The sequence below is a fragment of the Panicum hallii genome, chromosome 8 (genome assembly GCF_002211085.1).
Source record: "Panicum hallii strain FIL2 chromosome 8, PHallii_v3.1, whole genome shotgun sequence".
Taxonomy (NCBI): Eukaryota; Viridiplantae; Streptophyta; class Magnoliopsida; order Poales; family Poaceae; genus Panicum; species Panicum hallii.
In genome coordinates this window covers 21,473,248-21,495,943 of record NC_038049.1, presented here as the reverse complement: position 1 = coordinate 21,495,943, position 22,696 = coordinate 21,473,248, and the positions used below count along the sequence as shown (strand labels likewise).

General features: G+C 46.2%; 1 protein-coding gene across 1 annotated transcript in view; it reads left to right on the top strand.

Moving 5' to 3' along the window:
- The window catches only part of LOC112903678 (keratin, type I cytoskeletal 9-like), a 28,001-nt gene extending 11,637 nt beyond the window's left edge, over window positions 1-16,364 (top strand). The window contains exons 3-5 of the mRNA XM_025972904.1: window positions 15,687-15,860; window positions 15,939-16,209; window positions 16,354-16,364. Coding sequence (XP_025828689.1) covers window positions 15,687-15,860; window positions 15,939-16,209; window positions 16,354-16,364 — 456 coding nt within the window. The remainder of the gene's footprint in view (window positions 1-15,686; window positions 15,861-15,938; window positions 16,210-16,353) is intronic.
- The last annotated feature ends 6,332 nt before the right edge of the window (window positions 16,365-22,696 follow it).

Sequence of the window (22,696 nt, the reverse complement as noted above, 5' to 3'; positions counted from 1 at the left end):
TGACGAGTCTATCCCGTCATTATGACGTGTCATAAATGCTTGCATTTAGGTCCTGAATTTTATAAAGTTACGCTATTTAGGACGAAAGTAATTCAAATCCAACTTTTGTTCCAAATTTCATGTGTAAACATACAAGTTTTGAGTTTTTGAACTTGAGTCCTAAAGCAATGTTGTAGAGTTTGAAAAACTCTCCAACTTTCGTTTTGGGCATTTCTTCATTTGGGTTTTAAATCAACGGGAAATTTTGTTTTACAGATAGGCCCTTACAGTTTTCTGTATTTACGTGTAGGTCCTTGGGAAAATCCATTCCCCTTTCTCCTCTGTTTTCTTATCACTGGCACCTTATCTTCTTCCTGCCGTCTCCTTCTTTCCTCCTCTCACTGGCAGCACCATCCCTATCCTCATCCACTCCCTCTCCCTCTCCTCCTTCACTCGGATCAGCACAGGCGGCACAGGAAGCGGCGCGGGCGGCGTGCTGCGCTAGGCAGGGCTGGGCGCATGCGGCAGTGCGCAGGCGGTGGAGTGCTGGCGGGCCCAGGTGGGGGCGCGCGGCCGGCGCCGAGCCAGGCGCGGCGCGGTCAAGGGCGCGCGGCCCAGGCGCGCGCGGACAGCGTCACGCAGCGCGGGGCGCGAGCCAGTGCGGCGGCTCGGGCGCAGCCAGGACGGGGCGCGGCAGGCAGCGGCTGGTGCAGGGCGTCCAGGCGGCTCCGGGGGCAGCGGCCTGGGGGCGCGCGCGTGCGGGCGCATGAGCGGCAGGCGCGCGGGGCGCGCTGGGCGAGGGGAGCCCGAGCGGCGGCAGGTGGGCGAGCAGCAGGCGGGGTGGAGGTGGCCCAAGGCGGGAGCGCTGGCGGCGCTCGGGCGGTTGCGGCCCAGGCGCAGGCGAGCGCGGGCGAACGGCGTGCAGCGTGGACGGCTCGCGGGCGTGCGCAGGCAAGGTGGCCGAAGGCGCGGGGGTTGGCGCGCAGGCGCTTTGCGGGTGGCCCAGGTGGAGCTCTGGAGCGCGTGGAGGCCGAGCAGTAGGCAGCGCTGGCTCGGGTGGCGCGCGGAGAGAGGAGCGCCCAAGCGGAGGCAGGCGCTAACGGCAGACACAGGAGCGAAACTCAGCTCGGACGGAGATGGCTTTGGCAGAGCAAAACACCGGGGGTGGGCTGGAGGAAGCGTGCGCACAGGAGGAGAGGCACCAATTCAGGCGTAGTACGTGCGGGAGCTGAAGTGCTGGGCACAGTGCAGGGCGACGCGAACAGAGATGGTTCGGCTCGGCGCAGACGCGCGGCAGCGCCGGAATGGGCGCGGAGGGCGCTGGAGGCGTGGTTGGCGGCGCGCGCGAGTGGTTCGGCCGGGGTGAAGCAATGGCGTGAGCAAGTGCAGGAGTTGGACCGGCACATGTACGAGCGCTAGAGCAGCAAGGCCGGGGCCACGGGTTCGATAATAGCATGAAAGAGGGGCAGCTGTGCGGACTGGAGTGTGCAAGCGCGTGCGCGCAGAAGGAGCTGCGGCAACAGCTGCGGAGCTGGCGGCCGCGGCACACGGGCGGTGCAAGCAAGACGCGACGCAGACCAAGGAACGCGCGCGGCTCAGGCGTGCGCAGATGAAACTGAAGTGCAGCCACTCAAAGCAGACCCGCACGGAGGGCAGTGAGGCTGCGCACGACGGTAGTTTAGCGAGGGCGGCCGCGAAGGGACCTGCGACACGACAAGGTCGGAACGGAGAGCAGGTCCGGCATCAGGCGGAGTAGCGAAGAGCGGACGTGCGTGCCGCAGAAGCGCGCACAAGGGAGTAGAAGAGCAGCAGAGGCAATTGTAGCGGCAAACAAATGACGTCGCAGTAGGTGGAAGGGACGGCGGAGTTACACGACCCGAAGGTCTGAGCGGAATTGAACCGGCGTGTTCGTGAGTGCGAGCGGAAGTGTTTTGCCGGTGGCCGGCTCGACTCGATTCAGCAGGCGCGTGTATGTGCAAGACAACAGGCCACGCGCGAGCAGATCAAGAGCCAAGGGTGTGTGGACAGAGGAAGTTCAAACCGTGAGCAGGAGGACCTTGAGGTTCGCGGAGGAGTTGGCCTAGCGAGTCAATTCGGCTCGATCATCTCGTCCCATGATCCACGACCTCCAGCAACTCCTATTCCTCATCGATCGCCGAGCAAGACCACAAGTCACCGCGGGGATTACCTCTTCGGCCATTCTCTACCCACTGCAATCTTTCCCGACAAGCTTCTTCGTCATCCACGAAGTCTCGTCATCGTCGAGCTTTTCTCTTCGCCGATCTTGTCGCCACGGGACTTCACTTTCCGTCTGTTCTTCTCCACAACCAAGGTTTGACCTAACCTACTGAATCTTCTTAATGCCGGCGACTTCTTTGCCGGAACATCGTTGTTATCTTCCTGTTCTTTGATTTCCTCGACCAGGGACTTGATTGCTATATTTTAGAAAGTTCTAGGGTGTCCTTTGTAAAATTTTCAAAACTTTCTTTATTTCAAATCAGGGAACATTTACAAGTTTGTGTTATGCTCTTGAATTGAAAATCTTGATCTGTGGTCTAGGTTAAATGTTAGGGAATGAATGCTTTGTTTGTACCATATATTGTATGCATGTGTTTTAGCTGAAAGATAAATCATAGGATGTATGTTTCATGTGGAAAAGTGTGGTAATTAGTTAATACATCACACAAACGCTCATATCCCTGCCATCAAGACATTGTTCTCGTCTTGATTGCAACCTTCTTAAGACCCTTTTTCGTATAAGGATTCCTGTTAGTCCATGTGTATCTGCTGCTTAGCTAATACGTCTCGACACCTATGCTTCAGTGTCAGGTTATCAACCCAACCGCTAAACATCCGTTTCCTTTGAGTTTAGAATACTTCTGTGTAACAGTTATCAGCCGATGCATTTCTTTTGGTATGCTTCTACCATCGGCTGGTTAACTGATACGATTGTTATCTTTCTAGTATCGGCTATTGCCGATACAATTCTTTTGTTCTGTCCTACATCGACTGCACAGAGACGATGTATCGAAAAGACACCCACAATCTTAGGGTTCTTGCTATCGGCCGATCCAAGCCGATTCTAGTCGTTTTCCGTATCGGTCAAACACGGCCGATCGATCCTTAGTTTTCCCACCCTTATCTATACACTTCTATCAGTCGATTTATCAACTGAGAAATCGGCTACATATCTATCGGTTCTATACCCTTAACCATACCCATCGGCTGTACGTCACTCAATAGTTGTGCTGACGAAATCGAGTCGATACAACCACACTTAGTTACCTAGATAACACCTAAGCACATCTCAGTTAAGACAACTACTTTAGAAATCATCCTTCTGCCAAGGTAATCGATGATTTCATCGATCACCTAGGAAACCGACACACTCATCAATCAGCTAAACCCTCGTTGTTTCCAATCGGCTCTGTTGTAATCTTCAACGAGTAGCCGATTCTAGTTAGTTGCCCCCTAAAGCTCTGTCTAGGTTTAGTTCAGATCTTTTTGGTTGTTATGTGAATAGTGTGTTAGATAAATGCTGGATTGTAACTTTGTTGTGAAATAAAATAGTTTTGTGTGCACGCTTGAATGTAATGTTGCATTACATGTAGATACGACTACTTCGGCAACGGTACCTACGAGATTTCCCCGGAGTCTACGAAGGATGTTCCTGAAGATCAAGTGAACGTCACCAAGGGATTAACTGAAGCCCCGAACCAAAGTTCGGAAGATGTTGACTTACTGACTTCAGACCCACCAGTAAAGGCAAGCCCCGGACATATCCCACTACTTTATTTACACTGCAATCTATGTCTATCTATATTATATCTTGCATTAAGTCTAGGAATTGAAGTGAAACCCTAGATGCATGAATCCTAGGAATCCAATGTAATGCTCCTGAGTCCTTATCGGTTAGATGCTTCGCTAATAGGACCGGTAGAAGTCGGGTGATTTCCTGTCACTCGCGCGATTTAGGAGTTGCATGTTTACATTTCTGCAACCACTATAAGGATGACGGACAGGGTCATGTACCGTGTCATGACCTGGAAGTTTACCCTATCTGTTTTGATTAAAGCTTTAAGGTCGAAATGTGTGGTAGTGGTGGCTAAGTTTTTGAAAGTACTAGCCACATGCCGCGAAATATGGTAAGCGGTAAGCCTAGTACCCGATTGGCCCGGCAAATGGACGCGCTCCCACCACTCGACTTTTATTTTATGTTTACACGCACCGACGTGTGGGAGTACGTTCTGCAAGGCAGACAGGAATACGGGTTTTGTAGTCGCGCTACAGACGTATGTCCTGTACACATTGGGTGTGCGTACGGTCCTGCAGTCGCTTGTGGTGGCCCCGATCCATAACCCGGAATATGCGGGAAACGGTTGCTCGGAACACCCTGTCGGTACTCCGAGCGTGTGAGTTAGTTTTACCTTGCAAGGTTAAATTCGATTCGAATCGTCCGCCTCTCACGAGGATTGAGATTGCTTATCCCTTCTGCCACATTGAGTAAGAAGTGGAACTAATGATGGATAATCTTGATGGATGATAATCACTACCTTGCTTGCTTAGTGTAGGTGCTAATCTAGAATAAATACTCAACTAGAAGATGAAAGCTAAAACTTAAAAATAGTTTATACTCTTTGTTGCTTTTCAGCTGAAAATAAACCCAGAGCCTTTACAATGCCTTCATGAGTCTAGTTATGGGCTAAAGTATACCCAATCCCGGGTAAGCCTTGCTGAGTATTAGTATACTCAGCCTTGCTAGTTTTATGTTTTTCAGGCAAAGCCTTTGAAGGTCCTACTCTTCCCCTGTCTTGGCCCTGTGCTCTTCCAGAAGATTGGTCCGTGGAATGGGATCCGTCCTCGGCCAACATTGATGATACCGAGTGATGTCGTGCCCGAGCTTAGCATGACATCCGTCTTGACGACGTGTTGTAATCGTCGCGTATGTTTTCCGCTGCCAAGAACCATAGCTTTAATGGTTTGTACTCTTTTCTCTAGATTTGAAACTTCATATTTCTTTTGGAACCTGTTGTAATGTAATTCTCTGTAATGTAAAATGTGATGGTGATTGTATCTCTGGACTCACCTTCGTGTGAGGTAACCTTATTTGATCCTGTGTATCGGTGGTTTATCAGGACGTTACCCGACAGGCCAAGGGATTATACCGTTTGAAGCACGTTGGAGCCCTCTGGGGTGGACTCGCGTACTTGAGCCGGTATAATTCAGGTTGGTTCTGCCACAATATATATATCCAATGAACCTTTCATGCGAGCATGTCATGAAAGCGTCCCCATTCATTACTGCTCACTATAGAAACAGCATCTGTACAATTACCGCCGTACAGACAACGTTAACATACGTTATCGAAACAACGTATTCACGGGGGTACCGCAAAATGCGGGGGTATGAACAGCGATCGCCATACCCTGCGCCGAACCATATACTCCCAATGTAGTCAACCATAGTTGGTACATTGGCAGCATCTCAAGTAAGCCACTGCTTGAGAAACAGCGTTCGGTTCGCATCACCGACAGGAAGGCCAAGCTACCTTCTTACCTCACGATCGAAGATGTCGTTACAGAAAGTAAGGTCGGGTTGTGCATGAATTTAAGTTTTGGCAGGAAAGTAATGCTGGGAGTTAGAGTTATATATATCTATATTACAGCCACCTCTAATTCCCTTAATAACATTACCCTAGGGCTTGTTGGTAATTTTCAAAAAGTGCAGGGACCTCTCGGTAAACTAAGATTTCTCACTGCTACAAAGGTCAAATGAGAAAATGCTCAACATGAAAGTTGTAGAGTTTTTCAAACTCTACAACATTGTTTTAGGGCTTAAGTTCAGAAAATCAAAGTTTACCACTCCTTAAGTTAAGTTTATGAATTAAGGTAGAATTTGAGTTACTTTTGTCTTTATTCAAATAATTTGATCAAACTTTGGGTATGTTTACAAATTTTCCTGGGATGTCATGATTACTTATATTTTTACACATTAGTCCCTAAGTATAGCTGAATTTGACTTTTATATTCCAACTATTTCACACGTAAACCCTTATATTTGTGTTAATTACACATAGGTCCTTAGTTTCATATAGAGTCTATTTTTCTTAGGTTTTAACTTAACTTTTGTACTTTTCTTCTCTATAGTTATTTAGATTTGACACTTAGTAGTACTTTTACCCAATTACACCCAAGTACTTATACAATTCAGTAATTACAAATATACCCCTAGCTCTCTCTTTACAACTAATATACACCATAACATGCATACATATATCACACTATTACCTAGTGTCTATATCTCTAATTACCTGAATATTATAGTTTAGTATAGTTTGGGGTATCTATTCTATTTACTATCTTTATCTTATCCTTGCTCCTATCCTCTTTCCATGATTAATTTCATGAGTCTCATTTTTCTAACCGATCAGATGGTGAACACCAGGTCTGGATCAGGAGTTGATCAGCCTGTAGTGCCACGACAAGAGACAAGCAACAATACCAACCCTGATCCTCAAAAGAGTCAACAGCACCAAACGCCACCCGCAGGCATGGAGCAGTTTCTCGCCGCCCAGACTCAGTTGCTAACCAACATGGCGAACAGAGTCGCCAATATGAAAGCTCAGAAGAACCAAGCTCCACCACCACTAGCTAGAGACAGGCATAGAGAATTCATGAGCCACAAACCTCTGTTATTTTCTCACTCACCTGATCCTCTGCAAGTTGATGACTGGATCAAGATGGTGGAAAAGATATTGAACATCATCCAGCGTACTGATAGGGAGAAGGTTCTTTATGCTTCGGGCAGACTGGAAGGAACCACCGTAGATTGGTGGGATGCTTACACCGCAGCTCATGTCACCCCCAACACCATCACCTGGCAGGAGTTCAGGAACAAGTTCAGGGAGCAACACATACCCAAAGGTTTGATGAAGCTCAAGAAGCAAGAGTTCCTTGTGCTGAAACGGGAGCAATGTCTGTGAGTGAGTACCGGGACAAGTTCATCCAGCTATCTCACTACACTCCCGCAGATGTAGTAGATGATGCAGAGAAGCAGGATCACTTCAAGGATGATCTGATTGGTCCTATCAAGTATCAGCTGATGGTGCACACTTTTGAAAATTTTCAGAAGATGGTGGACAGTGCCATCATGGTGGAGCATGCTCGCAAGGAGATGGGTGAGCAGAAGAGAAAGTTTGAGTCGTCAAGGTAGTTCAGCAACAACTCACGCCCTCATTTCGCGCCCCCGCAAGGAACACCTTTTCACACTGGAGGATAGGGTGTCAACTACGGGCAGAATCAATACCAGCGCCCCAACCAACAGAACCAGCAGCAGCAAGCTCAGCGTGCTGGTCAGTCAGCGCAGCGTCCCAACTTTCCACAGAATCGCCAGAACACCCCTACTGGAACACTTATGAGGAACAATACCCGTGCTCCCACCGGTGGTAATACGTCCTTCAGATGTGGTGAGGTGGGACACTATGCCAATGGTTGTCCCAAGAGGAACGCCCAGAACACTCTAGGCTAGTTCAACAACGGTGGACAGAGGCAGACTCCACAGCAGCAATAGCCCAGAAACAATAACCAGACGCTGCAGAACAACAAGGGTCAGCAGAACTACGTCCGTGGGCGTGTGAATCATGTTGCCGCGGAGACCGCTCGGGAGGCTCAGAACGTTGTGTTCGGTATGTATCTAGTCAACTCAGCCCCTGCATTAGTTTTATTTGATTCTAAAGCATCGCTCCCATACTGGTTTATAACTTGTATCCGTGCAAATTTACTGAAGGGACGTTGCTCCCATAGTTCTAGTAACTCTCTGATTACTAGTTTACGAGTAGTATGCTATGTTACTGAAGGGGCTTCGCTCCCATACTTCTAGTATAACTCCATTTACATGTTCACGACTGGTATTCATGCAAGTTTACTGAAGGGGTCTTGCTCCCATAGTTCCAGTAACAGACTACTAGTTTCCGACTAGTATGCTATGTTATTGAAGGGGCTTCGCTCCCATACTTCGAGTACAACTCCATTTAATGGTTTACGATTGGTATCCGTGCAAGTTTACTGAAGGCCTCTCTCCCACAGTTCCAGTAATAGATTACTAGTTTCCAACTAGTATGCTATGTTACTGAAGGGGCTTCGCTCCCATACTTTCAGTACAATTCCGTTTACTGGTTCACGACTAATATCCGTGCAAGTTTACTGAAGGGGCCTCACTCCTATAGTTCCAGTAATGCATAGATTACTAGTTTTCGATTAGTATTCTATGTTACTAAAGGGACCTCGCTCACATACCTCCAGTACAACTCCGTTTACTGGTTTACAACCGGTATCTGTTCAAGTTTACTGATGGGGTCTCGCTTCCATAGTTCCAATAATAGATTACTAGTTTCCGACTAGTATGCTATGTTACTAAAGAGGCTCCGCTCCCATACTTCCAGTATAACTCTGTTTTACTCGTTTTCGACTGGTATTACGTGCAAGTTTGCTGAAAGGGCATCGCTCTCATACTTCCAATAACAGATTACCAGTTTCCGACTAATATCTTATATTACTAAAGGGGCTTCACTCCCATATTTTCAGTATAACTCCGTTTTACTAGTTTTCGACTGGTATTATGTGCAAGTTTGGTGAAGGAGCCTCGCTCCCATACTTCCAGTAACAGATTACTAGTTTCCAACTAGTATTCTATGTTACTAAAGGGGCTTCGCTCCCATACTTCCAGTATAACTCCATTTTTCTAGTTTTCGACTGGTATTACATCCAAGTTTGCTGAAGGGGTCTCGCTCCCATACTTCCAATAATAGATTACTAGTTTCTGACTAGTATCCTATGTTACTGAAGGGGCATCGCGCTCATACTTCCAGTATAACTCCATTTTACTGGTTTATGACTCGTATTACGTGCAAGTTTGCTGAAGAGGCCTCGCTCCCATACTTCAAGTAACATATTACTAGATTTCAACTAGTATCCTATGTTACTGAAGGGGCCTCGCGCTCATACTTCCAGTATAACTACATTTTACTCATTTACGACTGCTATTACGCGCAAGTTTGCTGAAGGTGTCTCGCTGCCATACTTCGAGTAAAAGATCGCTAGCTTCCGACTAGTATCCTATGTTACTGAAGGGGCCTCGCTCCCATGGCAAGGGGTTTACTAGTTTACGACTAGTTCTACACCTATTTGACTACTTCAACTACTCGTCTCGCCTACAAATTTAGTCAGATTCGACTCCGGCCAGATGGCTTTATTGATTGATTCAAGATCCAGCGGCACCTTGGCCGCTGCCTAGGCTCGGGGACTAGCGCCACCGCCTGCCAGGTATATACTATGCTACTCATCTAGCTCCCTGGCTCGAGGGCTGGATGTGACAAGACACTCAACATGCTTTCAGTGATAGCTCTCATGCTTTAACGCTGGATGCTGTAAAACTATTCGGAAGTTCCCAATTCAAGATGCTTTTAAAGATTTATCTCGGAAAGATGATTGTTAACCATATAAAAGAAGACTTGACAACTACTCGGGGCATGAGCACCTCACAGTCTCGATGCAGCCAAGAAAGTACTCGGAAGATACCTTCAAGATGAAGTTCGGGAGAACTCGAAGACGCCTTCAGAAGTACTCGGACGCCTGCAGTACTTGACTACGAAGAACTCGGGGGCTTGTCAGACCCGAACCCACAGGACTGTACACATAGCGTACTTTTCCTAGGATAAGGGATGGGACATGGCCTACGCCCTACATCTGTTGTAACTACTCGTAGTGTAATAGTACTACTCATACAGTAGTAAAATTAGTCGGACATAGTAGGAAACTACCCGAAAAGTACTCAGGTAGGACTCCTGGGCTTGTACCCGACTATAACCTCCATGTAAAACTATCCCCCCAGACTATATAAGGGTGGACAGGGACCCCTTCCAAACAGGAGATTACCCGATCACCACCAAAGGCAATACAAACTATACAGGATGTAGGGTATTAAGCTCTCGGTGGTCCAAACCTGTCTAAACTTTATGTTCCTTGCACCTTCAAGTTCCTGATCTCAGCGACACCCTACCTACAAACTCATCACCTCGGGGGTATCCCTCGGTGGGCGTGGCGGTAAAACACCGACAGTTCTGCAACACTCCCGACTCATAATCTTCAAATAGCAAGGTTGGACGCATTTGCACGATTATTGTGATTCCTTTCTACATCCTAGTTGTTTGGATTGAGTAATGATTATTCTTAGTAGATTATAAGTCTTTGGTGGATCCAAACGCCACTTTAGTCTTGTTATGTGGAGGCTGAGAGTGATGTTACGATAGATGTATATAATTGTCTTCATATCAATAAAAGCTTCTTTTATAGAAATAATGAACATGTAAAACATTATATATAAGGTTCGTCCATCATCTCACAGTCAATTAGGTAGAGGAACTTTATGACATCCTTTGAGAAATGCACCTGATGCAACAACTAGTCGTGTGGCTTTAGGATCCTATGTATAAGCTCGTAACGAACGGCGCGATCTTGCTCGTGAAGGTAATGAAATTATTAAAACAGCTTGCAAATGGTGTCCTGAACTAGCTACAACTTGTGAAGTATGGAAGGCGATCAAATTGGAGTTCGCGCTAATAGATATCATGGATTAATTAAATAAACAAGATATAAAGAAGATCTAAATATAGTAATAAAAAATATAAAAATATAAAATCAGTTACGAAATGCAGTAATTCTTTATTCTTCTTATTGACTGCAACTAAATCGACTCAATATATTTTTTAAATATAAAGAACCAAAACTTTCGAAAATACTTTTTGTCTAGATTGGGCCTACCGTACCTCTCGTATTGGACCCACCTATCCAGTTTCGATAAGTTAAGATAGGGTGCAGACCCATAAAAATTGATAATTAGAAAATAATTCTACCAAAAACTAATTTTTCTCACCTTCCATATCCGCCAGCTCGTTACATGCACCTGCCCACCCCTTCCTCCGTTAGCTCCTCCATCTCCCCATCCAGCCAAAAGGCCAAAGGCCCTCGCTCTCTCTCTCTGCATCCTCCTCGTTACTCCTCGGCGCACTTCTCCCCGCCGCCCAGCCGCACTTCTCTCCCTCGCACAACTCCCTCCCTCCGTCTCTCCTCGTCCGCCCGCCTCTCTCCGCGCTCCATGGCCCGCCTCTCCCTGCCCATCTGTCAGGCCGGCCGACTGACAGCCCTCCCTCTCTCCGCATCCTCTGCGCTCGGCCGCCTGCAGCACCCTCCCCGCGGCATGCCGGCGTTGATGCAGCTCACCATGGCCTCGAATGAGATTGCCCATGTGTTGCAGCAGGGGCGGGGCTACATGCAACCGTCCATATCAGCTGACATCAACGGCTAGGCCATAAGCACTACAGGAAAACAGCAAACTTCCGACGGCCAAAATAAACTTTCGACGGCCGGATAGAGAGCCGTCGGAAGTTATTTAAATTCCGACGGCCATAGATAGAGCCGTCCGAAGTTAAGTAACTTCCGACATCCTAGGGCGGGCCGTCGGAAGTTGAGTGGCCCGCCGTTACCCCCCCGGCCGGGCTCGCGTTATCTCCAGTCTATCTATTTTCCCCCAAATCTCTCGCGATCTCCGGCCGCCGCGCCGCTGCCGGCCCCAGCTCGCCCCGCCCGCCGCGCCGCCGCCTGTCCCCACCGCCGACCGGCCGCGCCGCCGTCCGCCCCGGGCCCCGTCCGCACCGCCGCCTCTGCCCCCGGGCCGAGCGGCCGCACGGCCTCCCGTGCCGCCGCCCGTCCGCGCCGCCGTCCGCCCCGGGCCCCGTCCGCGCCGCCCCCCGTCCTTCGCCCCGGGCCCCGGCCGCGCCGCCGCCCGTCCATGCCGCCGTCCGTGCTGCGCCGCCGCCCGTCCCTGCCGCCTGTTCCCGCCGCCGCCCGTCCTCGCCGCCGTCCGTGCCGCGCTGCCGCCCGTCCCTGCCGCCTCCCAGGCCGCACCGCCGCCCGTTCCCGCCGCCGCTCGGCCGCGCCGCTGCCCGTCCCCGCCGCTTTATAATTATGATATATCTAATTTAAAATTAATCGCTCAAGATAACTATATTCTAACTTTACAATTATTTAACTTAAAGTATGGGTGAGGATCGACGATGGATGTACGAAGGTTGGCCTAATTTGTCAGATAAATGGATAGCTAATACGGAGGAATTTGTTAAGCGTGCTTTTGCTATCTCAAAGAATGGAAATGATGTGAGATGCCCATGTAGCCGTTGTCGTATTTGCCATTGTCAGACTAGGAAAGTTTTGTCCTCACATCTGATAAAAGTATGGTTTTATGCCTAACTATGAGGTGTGGGTGTATCACGGTGAAGCTTTACGTCCTCAGAATGCACCAGAAGTCCCAATACCATTAGAAGTGGCGACATCACCACAAGTTCTAAGTAATGATAATGGAGAGTATGATAGAATGGATGAGATGCTTCGTGATTTAGGGGAAGATATGGAGCTCCCATCCGAGACTGAGGATCCACCCACGTCGGAGGATAAAAATTTTTTCGAGCTCCATAAAGCTTCAGAAGAGCCGTTGCATGAGCACACAAAAGTGACTGTCCTTGCTTTCGTGACTCGACTCATGGCTATTAAGTCCAAATTCACATTATCTCACAATTGTTACAATATGATCTTGAATTTGATTGGTGATATACTTCCGGCAAATGACAAGATGCCTAAAGATGTCTACCAGTCAAGGAAATTGTTGTCTGGGCTTGGTATGGACTACAAAAAGATTGATGTTTGTCCAAATAACTGTATGCTTTTTTGGAAAAATGATATAGATTTGAAGAAGTGTCAAAAGTGTCAAGAATCGAGGTTCGTGGAGGTTGTAAATGAAAATGGTGAAAAGGTGACTACAGAGATAGCACAAAAGCAACTTCGCTACATGCCTCTTATGCCTCGGTTGAAGCGATTATTTTTATCAAAGAATACTGCTAAGCACATGAGATGGCACAAAGAGAGGGTGCGTGCAAACCCAGAGTTGATTGTGCACCCGTCTGATACTGATGCATGGAAAGCTTTAGATGATTTTGATCCAAATTTTGCTAGTGATGCGAGAAATGTTCGGCTTGGTTTGGCGATAGATGGTTTCTCACCTTTTAATATGACTTCATCATCATATTCTTGTTGGTCGGTATTTGCTATTCCGTACAACCTTCCACCACATCTTTGCATGAAATATGATTATATGTTCTTGTGTCTTGTAATTCTTGGTCCGGAACATCCTGGAACACGACTTCATGTGATGATGCAACCTTTAATTGATGATCTAGATAAGTTGTGGCAAGGTGTTGAGGCATATGACTGTTACAAGGAACAAAGATTTACCCTTCGAGCTGCATTTCTATGGTTGATCCATGATTTCCCGGCATATGGTATATTTGCTGGCTGGAGCTGTCACGGACTTTTAACCTGTCCGATCTGTGGTAAAGATACAGACTGTTTCCGCCTTGAGTTCGGTGGTAAGATATGTTACTTTGATTGCCACACACGCTTTTTGCCAGAGAATCATCCATTCAGATTTCAGAGGAACGCTTTCAGGAAGGATACTATTGTCATGAAGGGGCCACCGAAGCGTATGAGTGGAATAGAGATTCTAGCTATGTTGAAAGATTTAAAGATGAATACAGATGGAAATGGATATGTTGGTTTTGGAACTGAGCACAACTGGACTCATATATGTGGATTATGGGACCTTCCTTATGTCAAATCGCTGATTCTAATGCACAATATCGATTTGATGCACCAGAAATGTAATGTTGGTGAAAGCATTATAAGTACGTGCATGGATTCACTGATAGAACGAAAGACAATGTAAAGGCCAGAAAGGACTTGGCACAGATTTGTAATCGACCGTCCCTAGAGTTGACTAAAAGTGGTGGTAAGCCACGGGCTGCTTTTTGTCTGAAATCCAAACAGAAAAAAGAGGTAATGAAGTGGTTGAAGAATTTGAAGTTCCCCGATGGTTATGCGGCAGGTTTTAGGAGGGCTGTGAATTTGAAGACCGGAAAAATAAATGGGTTGAAGAGTCATGATTACCATATAATTATGGAGAGACTTCTTCCTGTTATGTTTCGCGGATTTGTACATGATGATGTGTGGAAAGTGTTGGCTGATTTAAGCTACTTCTATCTGCAACTTTGTGCTAAAGAAATCAAGAAAGAGATGATGGAGAAGTTGTAGAAAGAGATACTTTTATGCAAGTTGGAAAAAGTTTTTCCTCCAGGCTTTTTCAATCCAATGCAACATCTACTTGTCCACCTTCCATATGAAGCTAAGATAGCTGGTCCGGTCCAGTATAGGTGGATGTATCATATTGAAAGAGCGTTAAAAAAGCTTAGTGCAATGGTTGGCAATAAAGGAAGAGTTGAAGGATGCATTGCGGAAGAATTTCAGTACAAAGAGATATCATCCTTCACAAGTGTATACTTTGCAGAGGAACACAATGTGAATGCACCTAAGTTGCGTTACCATGTAGATGAAGAAGTTCGATGCAGTGATCTTTCAATTTTCGAGTGCAAGGGAAAGACCGTTGGAGCCTCTACAAGATGTGACCCTGATCATGAGCAAAATTTGTCTGCTTTGCTCTACATGTACGCTAATATTGATGAGATGGCTCCATATTTCAAGTAAGATTAATTTTTTACTTAATTTATGTTGTTAGTTATCGTGGCCGATATCTCATCCGTTTACTTGACAAACAGGGAATTTGAATTGCAAACTTGGTCATCTAGGCGTAAATTTTCTTCGAAGCAACATGAAAACATGCTTCGATATGGTAGAGATGGGAAGCCAAATTTTCTTAATTGGTTCTGGGATTATGTAAGAATTTATAATTTTCTGTGATATTTTCTTACTATGTTTCAAATATCTAATTGAGTCATATAATTGACAGTGCGACAGAATGCCCCACATACACAAGGATTTATGTCAGATGTCACTTGGTATAGTAACTGTTAGAAGCTATGGTCGGTATGATATCAATGGGTTTTGGTTTCGTTCGACAAAATTTGAATCTACTCATCCTTTAGTAGCCACAACAAATACTGGAGTTGTTTGTACGACAAAGGATGATCAAGAAAGGAGGATTAATTATTATGGAATTGTTAAGGACATACTTGTTTACGACTTCACGGGACCGAACAATCTTCAAGTAGTGTTCTTCCAATGTGATTGGTTTGATCCCTATCACGGCACTCGAGAAAATCAATTCGGTATGGTAGAAGTACGACATGAGAACAGAACACGTGCGTGCAACGAATTTGTGCTCGCTCACCAAGTCGATCAGGTGTATTATATGTTGTACCCATGCAGGGATCCAAAAGACTGGTGGGTAGTGTACAAGGTCAATCCTCGTGAACGGATACACATCGCTGACGATCAGGTGTATTATCAAAGAAATTTGCAAGAAGGGTTTGAAGAAATTTATCAAGAAGATGAACTCCCGAGCTCTTTCAACATAGATACAGAGTTGTTGTCAGATGCATTAGTGGGAGATCAAAATGATGTAGTAGTTCCTCCAAAAAGAAAACGAGTGCCAAGGAAGAAAAAAGTTACTTGGCGTCCTTCGAAGCGTACAAAACAACTTGATCCTAATTTTCAATATGATTGATAAGTAAATACCTTATGTTTCCTTTATTTTATATGTACTATTAATTATACTTGTATTGATGTACTAACTTCTTTTTTTAACAGGATGTCAAAAAGGATAAAAACCTAGCAAAGAGTTTCGTGAAAAGCACTAAGCTATCAAAGAGACAAGATGACGATCTGTTTGCGGGCACTTCTGTGAGAGCTTCAAGGCGTAGACAATTGCTGGAACACTTACGTCCAGAGATGCAGGGGCAGATTGCGTTCCAGAGAGATGAGGTATATATGTAATGTTTATATGTTTATTCTAATTTTGAGATTCAATATAATTACTGAAATATTTTATGTATTTTGTAGAGTGAAGAGGAGATGGACGAGGAGACAAGTAGCAAGGAGTCGGATGAGGTGGGCCGGGAGAATGACTTAGGTGGTTGGGATAGATGGTCTGAAGGATCTGCAGGTGGAGGGTCGGCAGGTCAAGGGTCAAGAGTTGGAGGGTCAAGAGCTGGAGAGACTAGTGCTGGTGATGCGGGGACAGTAGCTGGTGATGAAGGGGCAGGAGCTGGAGAGGCTGGGGCTGGGGCTGGAGGGTCAGAAGCTGGAGGATCTGGAGGGCAGGGTCGGACACGTAGGCGGCGGTCGAAGATTGGTTGGATTCTGCCGCCTAAACCTCCACGAGAAGAAGAAAAGTGCGTGATCACACCGAATGGAGATGGGTTAGTATATTTTTTCTATGTTTTAGTACATAATCCTTATTCCGAATTTGTGGCAGAACCAACCTGAATTATACTGGCTCAAGTACGCGAGTCCATTCCCGAGGGCTTCAACGTGCTTCAAACGGTATAACCCCTTGGCCTGTCGGGTAACGTCCCGATAAACCACCGATACACAGGATCAAATAAGGTTACTGAAGCGTCCCCTCATCCGAGGTGACTTAAATGTGATATACAAATCAGTCCCAGGAGGCTGATACACATTTATTACATCAGATGGTACATTACCGTACAAACCTCCGAGGAGGCGGGCACTCGATACAGACGATAACTAGTAATAAAATAGCTATGGTAATACACCAAAGCGTGACCCACGTGGGATCCAGCTCGGGCTCAGAGTGACACGCTAGCAGAAGCATCTTGCGGAGGGCCAACACCACAGGCAGAGTTGGGCGCGGACACTGTGACATCCAGGTAATAAGATTCATACAAATTAAACCCTGGATGTAATAGACATAGATGTTAAGGGCGTATCTGAAAATTTTCATGTGTTATAAGTCTTTTGTGTTTAAAGTGTGTGCATTGATATGGCTATATAAGCCCTTGAGTAAGGGTAAGGGCTTATGTGTAAACAAATACAGGAGATAGGGTCCTTTATGTAAAAGTTGAGAAGTAAAAGTAACTTTTATGTTTACTTAAGGACCTATCTGTAAAAAAAATTAACTAAAAAAATTAAATTAAAATTATTTGTCATCATGACATCCTAAGAATATTGCAAATATGTCAAAAATTTGGTTAAAACTTGGTTTGGTAAGGACAGGGGTAAATTAATTTTACCTTGATTCAAAATTCATTTAGTAATGTGGCAAACTTTAAGTTTCTGAATCTGAGCTTTAAAGCAAAAGTGTAGAGCTTGAAAAACTCTACAATTTTCATGTTGGACTTTTTCTCAGAAAACCCCTAGATTAGTGGGGAAAAGTACTTTTCTGTAGGGCCCCTGTAACTTTTAAAATTTGCAAACGAGTCCCTGGATTTCTTTTTCCTTTCTTCTTCCTCTGCACCCCTTCTGCTCCTCTGCTCCCGCACAGACGCCGGCGACAGAGCGCCTCCCCTGGCCGCCGTCTTGCAGTCACCGCCGTCCACCTCATGCTGCCCCTCTCCACGCGTCAGCCTACCCTTTGCCCACCGCAGTAGCCCCTGCTCCGGTGTCCTCCTGCGCAGGCGCCACGGTGCCATCGGGTGCATGCCGGCCGCCACCTCGCCGCCGCAATCCGGAGCCCGGCTGTAGTTCTTTCTTTCCCTAGGCGTCTCCCTCTCCTCTGCAAGCTAATGCTACTACCAACCGAACCACACCCCCCCTCTTCCCCGATTGGTTTGCCCTGTGTTCTTCCCCACGGTCACCAGAAACCGAGCTCGCCGCCGTGCACTCTTTGCCAAAATTCGTAGTGCTTACTTCATCCCGATCCAATTCCTTTCACCAGTAGACTCCCCACCCTCTCCTCTTGCTCCTCAGCCCGAGCTAGATCAACCCCGACCGCCCCTCTGCCGGAATCTTGCTCGCCCCGAGCCATTGCTCACCGGCGCCGCCCGATTTGAGCTCGTCGTCGACAGCTTTCCTCGCTTGGCCTCCGACCCGTCCAGGTAGACAAATAGTTCCCCGGTGGTCCACTAGTGCTCGTGCGCCCCTTCTTGGCCCGTGTTCGCCGTCCCATCGCCGGGAACGGCGATGCGCCGCCACGGCCGCCGCCCCTGTTCGTCGGCCGCTCTGTCCTCCTGCTACCAGTCCGGCGTTTCCTTGTCTTGTGCTCTCTCGAGATCTTGTAGGTGGTGTTAGACCCCCCTCCCCTTGGCCGGAATCCTCGCCGCCGGCGGGAACGCCGTCGTGCCCGACGTGCCGGCCGTCGCAGGGTCGGGCAAGGCCCTTTTTGCAAATAGATCTTTTGTTCCAGGGGTTCCAGTGCAAAATTACCGAGACCCCCCCCCTTTAGACGTCTATTATTTCATGTGAGATGCATGTGCTGTCTTGTAAAATACATAACAAATCATAGGAAATTCCAAAATTAGCAAAACTTGTTTTGTTGGAAACTAGATTATGAACTCTACTTCTTTTGTTAAAAGGATTTGATATGAAACCAAATATTTTTGAATCTAATTTAGATTTGAAACAAGGAAATGTAATATCATTAATTCTTACATGTTGTTTTGATTGTTTGTAATTGTGATATGTAATTTCTATACATGATATCTAAAATGATGCAAAACATTCAAAACCAAGTTTATACTACAATTTAAATCCTTTTAAATTATTTTAAATTAGTATCAGCTAAACATACCTTTTAACTTTAACTAATTAGATCCTTTAGTTATAAATTAGGAGGTGATCTATTTCTTTTTAAGTGTTCCAAATTTTATAACCTTCTTTACTTAAAAGTTTAAATTCAAATTTGAATTTAACTCTAATATATGCTTTGATGTTTATCTTGAATTAAATCAATGATGTGGTTAAGTTAAGCATCAATTATAAATTTAGGCTAAAATTTTCCTTGTTTTGGCCTTTTTCAAAGTGTTAATCTTTGAAAGCATAATCTTTGATGTGACTCAAATAAAAGAATGCACATTTCTTAGTGATATTTGCCTTGCATATCATGTAGAACCGATTACCCTCGTTGACGGTGACTACGAGCTGATCGCGGATCAAGCCGAGGAAATTCCTGGAAATCCCGGAGACACCGTCGAGGATCTAACTGAAGATCCGAACCAGAGTTCGGAAAACCTCGATCCTTCTACTCTCAACCCTGCTCAAGAAGGCAAGCCCCGGACATAAACCCTACTTTATTTACTCTACAATTTATATTATTATATCTATCTCTGCATTAAGTTCTTAGGAATTGCTTGAAACCCTAGTTGCATTCTCCTAGGAACCAATGTAATGAATATTAACACTTGAGTCCGGCTAGTTGCTATGCTAATAGGGCCGGTAGAAGTCGGGTGATTTCCTGTCACTCGCGCGATATAGGAGTTGTAATGATTACATTCTGTTATCACTATAAGGATGCCGGACGGGAGTTTTATGAGGTATCATGGTTGAGGTGATACCCCGTCTGTGTTGTTGAACCTGATAAGGTCGCAGCGTGTGGTAATCGGGGTTAAGCGTTTGAAAGTACTAACCATATGCCGCGAAATATGGTAAGCGGTAAGCCTAGTAGCCAATCGGCCCGAGTAGTGGACATACCTCCCACCACTCGTCTTGCTTCTTTTGGTTACTTATGTTCGACGTGTAGGCATACGTGTTGCTGGGCAACCAGGAGTGCGGGTTTTGTAGTCGCGCTACAGACGTACGTCCTGCACTTTGGAAGTGCGTATGACCTGCAGTCGCTTGTGGTGGATCTGATCCATGAGTCGGAATGAAAGGCAAACGGTTGCTTCGGAACGACCCTGTGGTGTTCCAAGCGTGTGTGTTAGGTTTACCTTGCAAGGTTAAATTCGATTCGAATCGTCCGCCTCTCACGATGGTTGAGACTGCTTAATTCCTTTGTCACATTGAGTAACAAGAGCAATTATTTTGATATTATCTAAAATGATGAATGAATAAAGATTATACCATGCTTGTATAGATTTAGATGCTCACCTAGAATGGATATTCAACTAGAACCTCAAAAGCTAAAAGATGAAAATAAGGATCTACTCTTAGTTGCTTTGCTGCTGAAAACTTACCCTAAAACCATTACCAGATTTCATGAGTCTAGTTATATGGCTATGTATACCATCACCGGGTAAGCCTTGCTGAGTATTAGAATACTCAGCCTTGCTTCATAACTTTTGTTCAGGTAATGCTTCTGCTGATCAAGCCCTGCCTATACCGTGGCCTTACCCTCTGCCTGATGGTTGGTCCGTGGAGTGGGACCCGTCCCCGGCCAACCTGGACCCCTCCGAGTGATGTCATGCAAGGGCAAACATGACATCTATACTGGCGACGTGTATCATACCGTACTTTAATATCGCTGTTTGTTCTAAGACTTATGTCGGTTTGTAATAATTCCCCGGTTGGGAAGATTATGTTACTTTTAAACACTCATGTATTATAACTGCCTGTGATGTAAAATATGATGGCCTTTGTATCTCTGGACTCGCCTTCGTGCGGGGTACCTTGTTTGATCCTGCTTTCGGTGGTTTATCGGGACGTTACCCGACAGGCCAAGGGGTTATACCGTTTGAAGCACGTCGGAGCCCTCTAGAGTGGACTCGCGTACTTGAGCCGGTATAATTCAGGTTGGTTCTGCCACAACTGGTATCAGAGCTAACAAGTGTACACTGGAGATGTGAAGTGCCTTAAAAATACTTTCGGTATAAAATTTGACCAACAAAGTATTTTGCAAAAGGTATGTTGGATTCGTTAAGGTTGTCCTTAGTACGTAAAGCCCTAGGGTGATGTTTAAGGGAATAATAGAGGTGGCTGTACTATACAAGTGTATAAAGCTAACTTCCAGCATTACTTTCTGTCAAAACTTAAATTCATGCACAACTCAACCTTACATTCTGTAACGACATCTTCGATGGTGAGGTAAGAAGGTAAGGATCCTCAGCCAACTGAGGGAGCTTGGCCTTCCTGTCGGTGATGCGAACCGAACGCTGTTTCTCAAGCAGTGGCCTACTTGAGATGCTGCCAATGTACCAACTTAGGTTGACTACATTGGGAGTATATAGTTCGGCGCAGGATATGGCGATCGCTGTTCATATCCCCGCATTTTGCGGTACCCCCCGTGAATACGTTATCTCGATAACGTATGTTAACGTTGTCTGTACGCCGGTAATTGTACAGATGCTGTTTCTATAGTGAACAGTAATGATTGGGGATGCTTTCATGACATGCTGGCATGAAAGGTTCATTGGATATATATATGTATTGTGGTTTTCTGCAGGTACACTAACCACGAATACGAAACTAGGACGGATAGGGTTTATCGACTAGTTAATAGTGAGAGACGTATGTATTATGCCACCGAAACTAACCACGTAAGTCTGAAGATATTCGGCAGTTGTTTTTGGTTTGTGAGGACGAGTAGAACGTGCATGCATAATTCATCATCATACAATGTGTGTTTTGGTTCTTTTAAGGATGTGTGGTTAGCGGGATTCTTGTGGTAGTGTTAGTTAAGCCTCTTAAGTATCTTTCTGCTTTCCAGCCCTTGCTATATCAAAATCAGTTATCTCGTCCTATTTACCTTGTAAGTCTTCAGCAGGGTAAATAAATTTTATCATCTGAATTCTTGTTTCAGATGGTTGGAGCCACACGTGGAACCCCGGAAGGTTTCCGGGCAGATCAGGCCAGTGGTTCTCAACAGACGCCCCCACCACCTCCCAACCTAGCTGAGGTGATGGCTCGGCAGACGGAGCTTCTTAATCTGCTGGTACAAGCACAACAAAACCAGCAGCGTCAACAGTTCCGTGGAGGTCGTGACGACCTTCCCCCTCCAGCGGCCAGCTATCAGGATTTCCTTAGCACTCAACCCCCGTTCTTCAGTAAAGCTGAAGAACCTCTGGACGCTGATGCCTGGCTTCATATCATTGAGTCCAAGTTCGCCCTTTTGACTACACCTTGTGCGGACTCAAGCAAAGCTTCTTTTGCTGCTCAGCAGCTGCGCGGTGCTGCTCGCATATGGTGGGATAATTTTTGTACCATGCAGCCCGCGGGACACGTTATCTCCTGGGAAGAATTTCGAACCGTCTTTAGGGCACATTATATCCCTGAAGGATTATTGGAGCGGAAGTTAAATGAGTTCTTGGCACTAACTCAAGGTTCCAATACAGTCTTATAGTACGCACAGACGTTCAATCATCTGTGCCAATATGCTGGTCATCATGCAGATAATGATGCCAAAAAGCAAGACCGCTTCCGTCGTGGCCTTAATACTAAGCTCAAAGAGCGCTTGAATCTTGTTAGACCTAATAGTTTCAGTGAGCTGGTAAATATGGCCTTAACCCAGGAGGATTGTATCATGGCACACCGTGCAGAAAAGAAAAGAAAGACCCCTACGGGATCCTCGAGTGCTCAACCACCAAGATATCGGGCCGTCCCTAATGCCCAAATAAAAGCACCACCGAGGAATATCCCGTTTGGTCGACTGGTTTTTAGGCCGCCTCAACAACAAGGAAGCTATAGACCTTCTGCACCTCCACAGCAGCAACAACAATTTGGCCCAAGGCCAAATGTGCGACAAGCTCCACCAAAAGGCAGCAACTATCGCTGTTTTAATTGTGGGAGTGCAGACCATTTCATCAGGGATTGTCCACGGCCTAAGAAACCTAACCCAGGGCAAAGTTCTAACCAAGGTAATCAAAACAAGGGTAAAAGACCGTTAATGCAAGTCTGACAAGGGCAAATCAACTTCACCACCCTTGCGG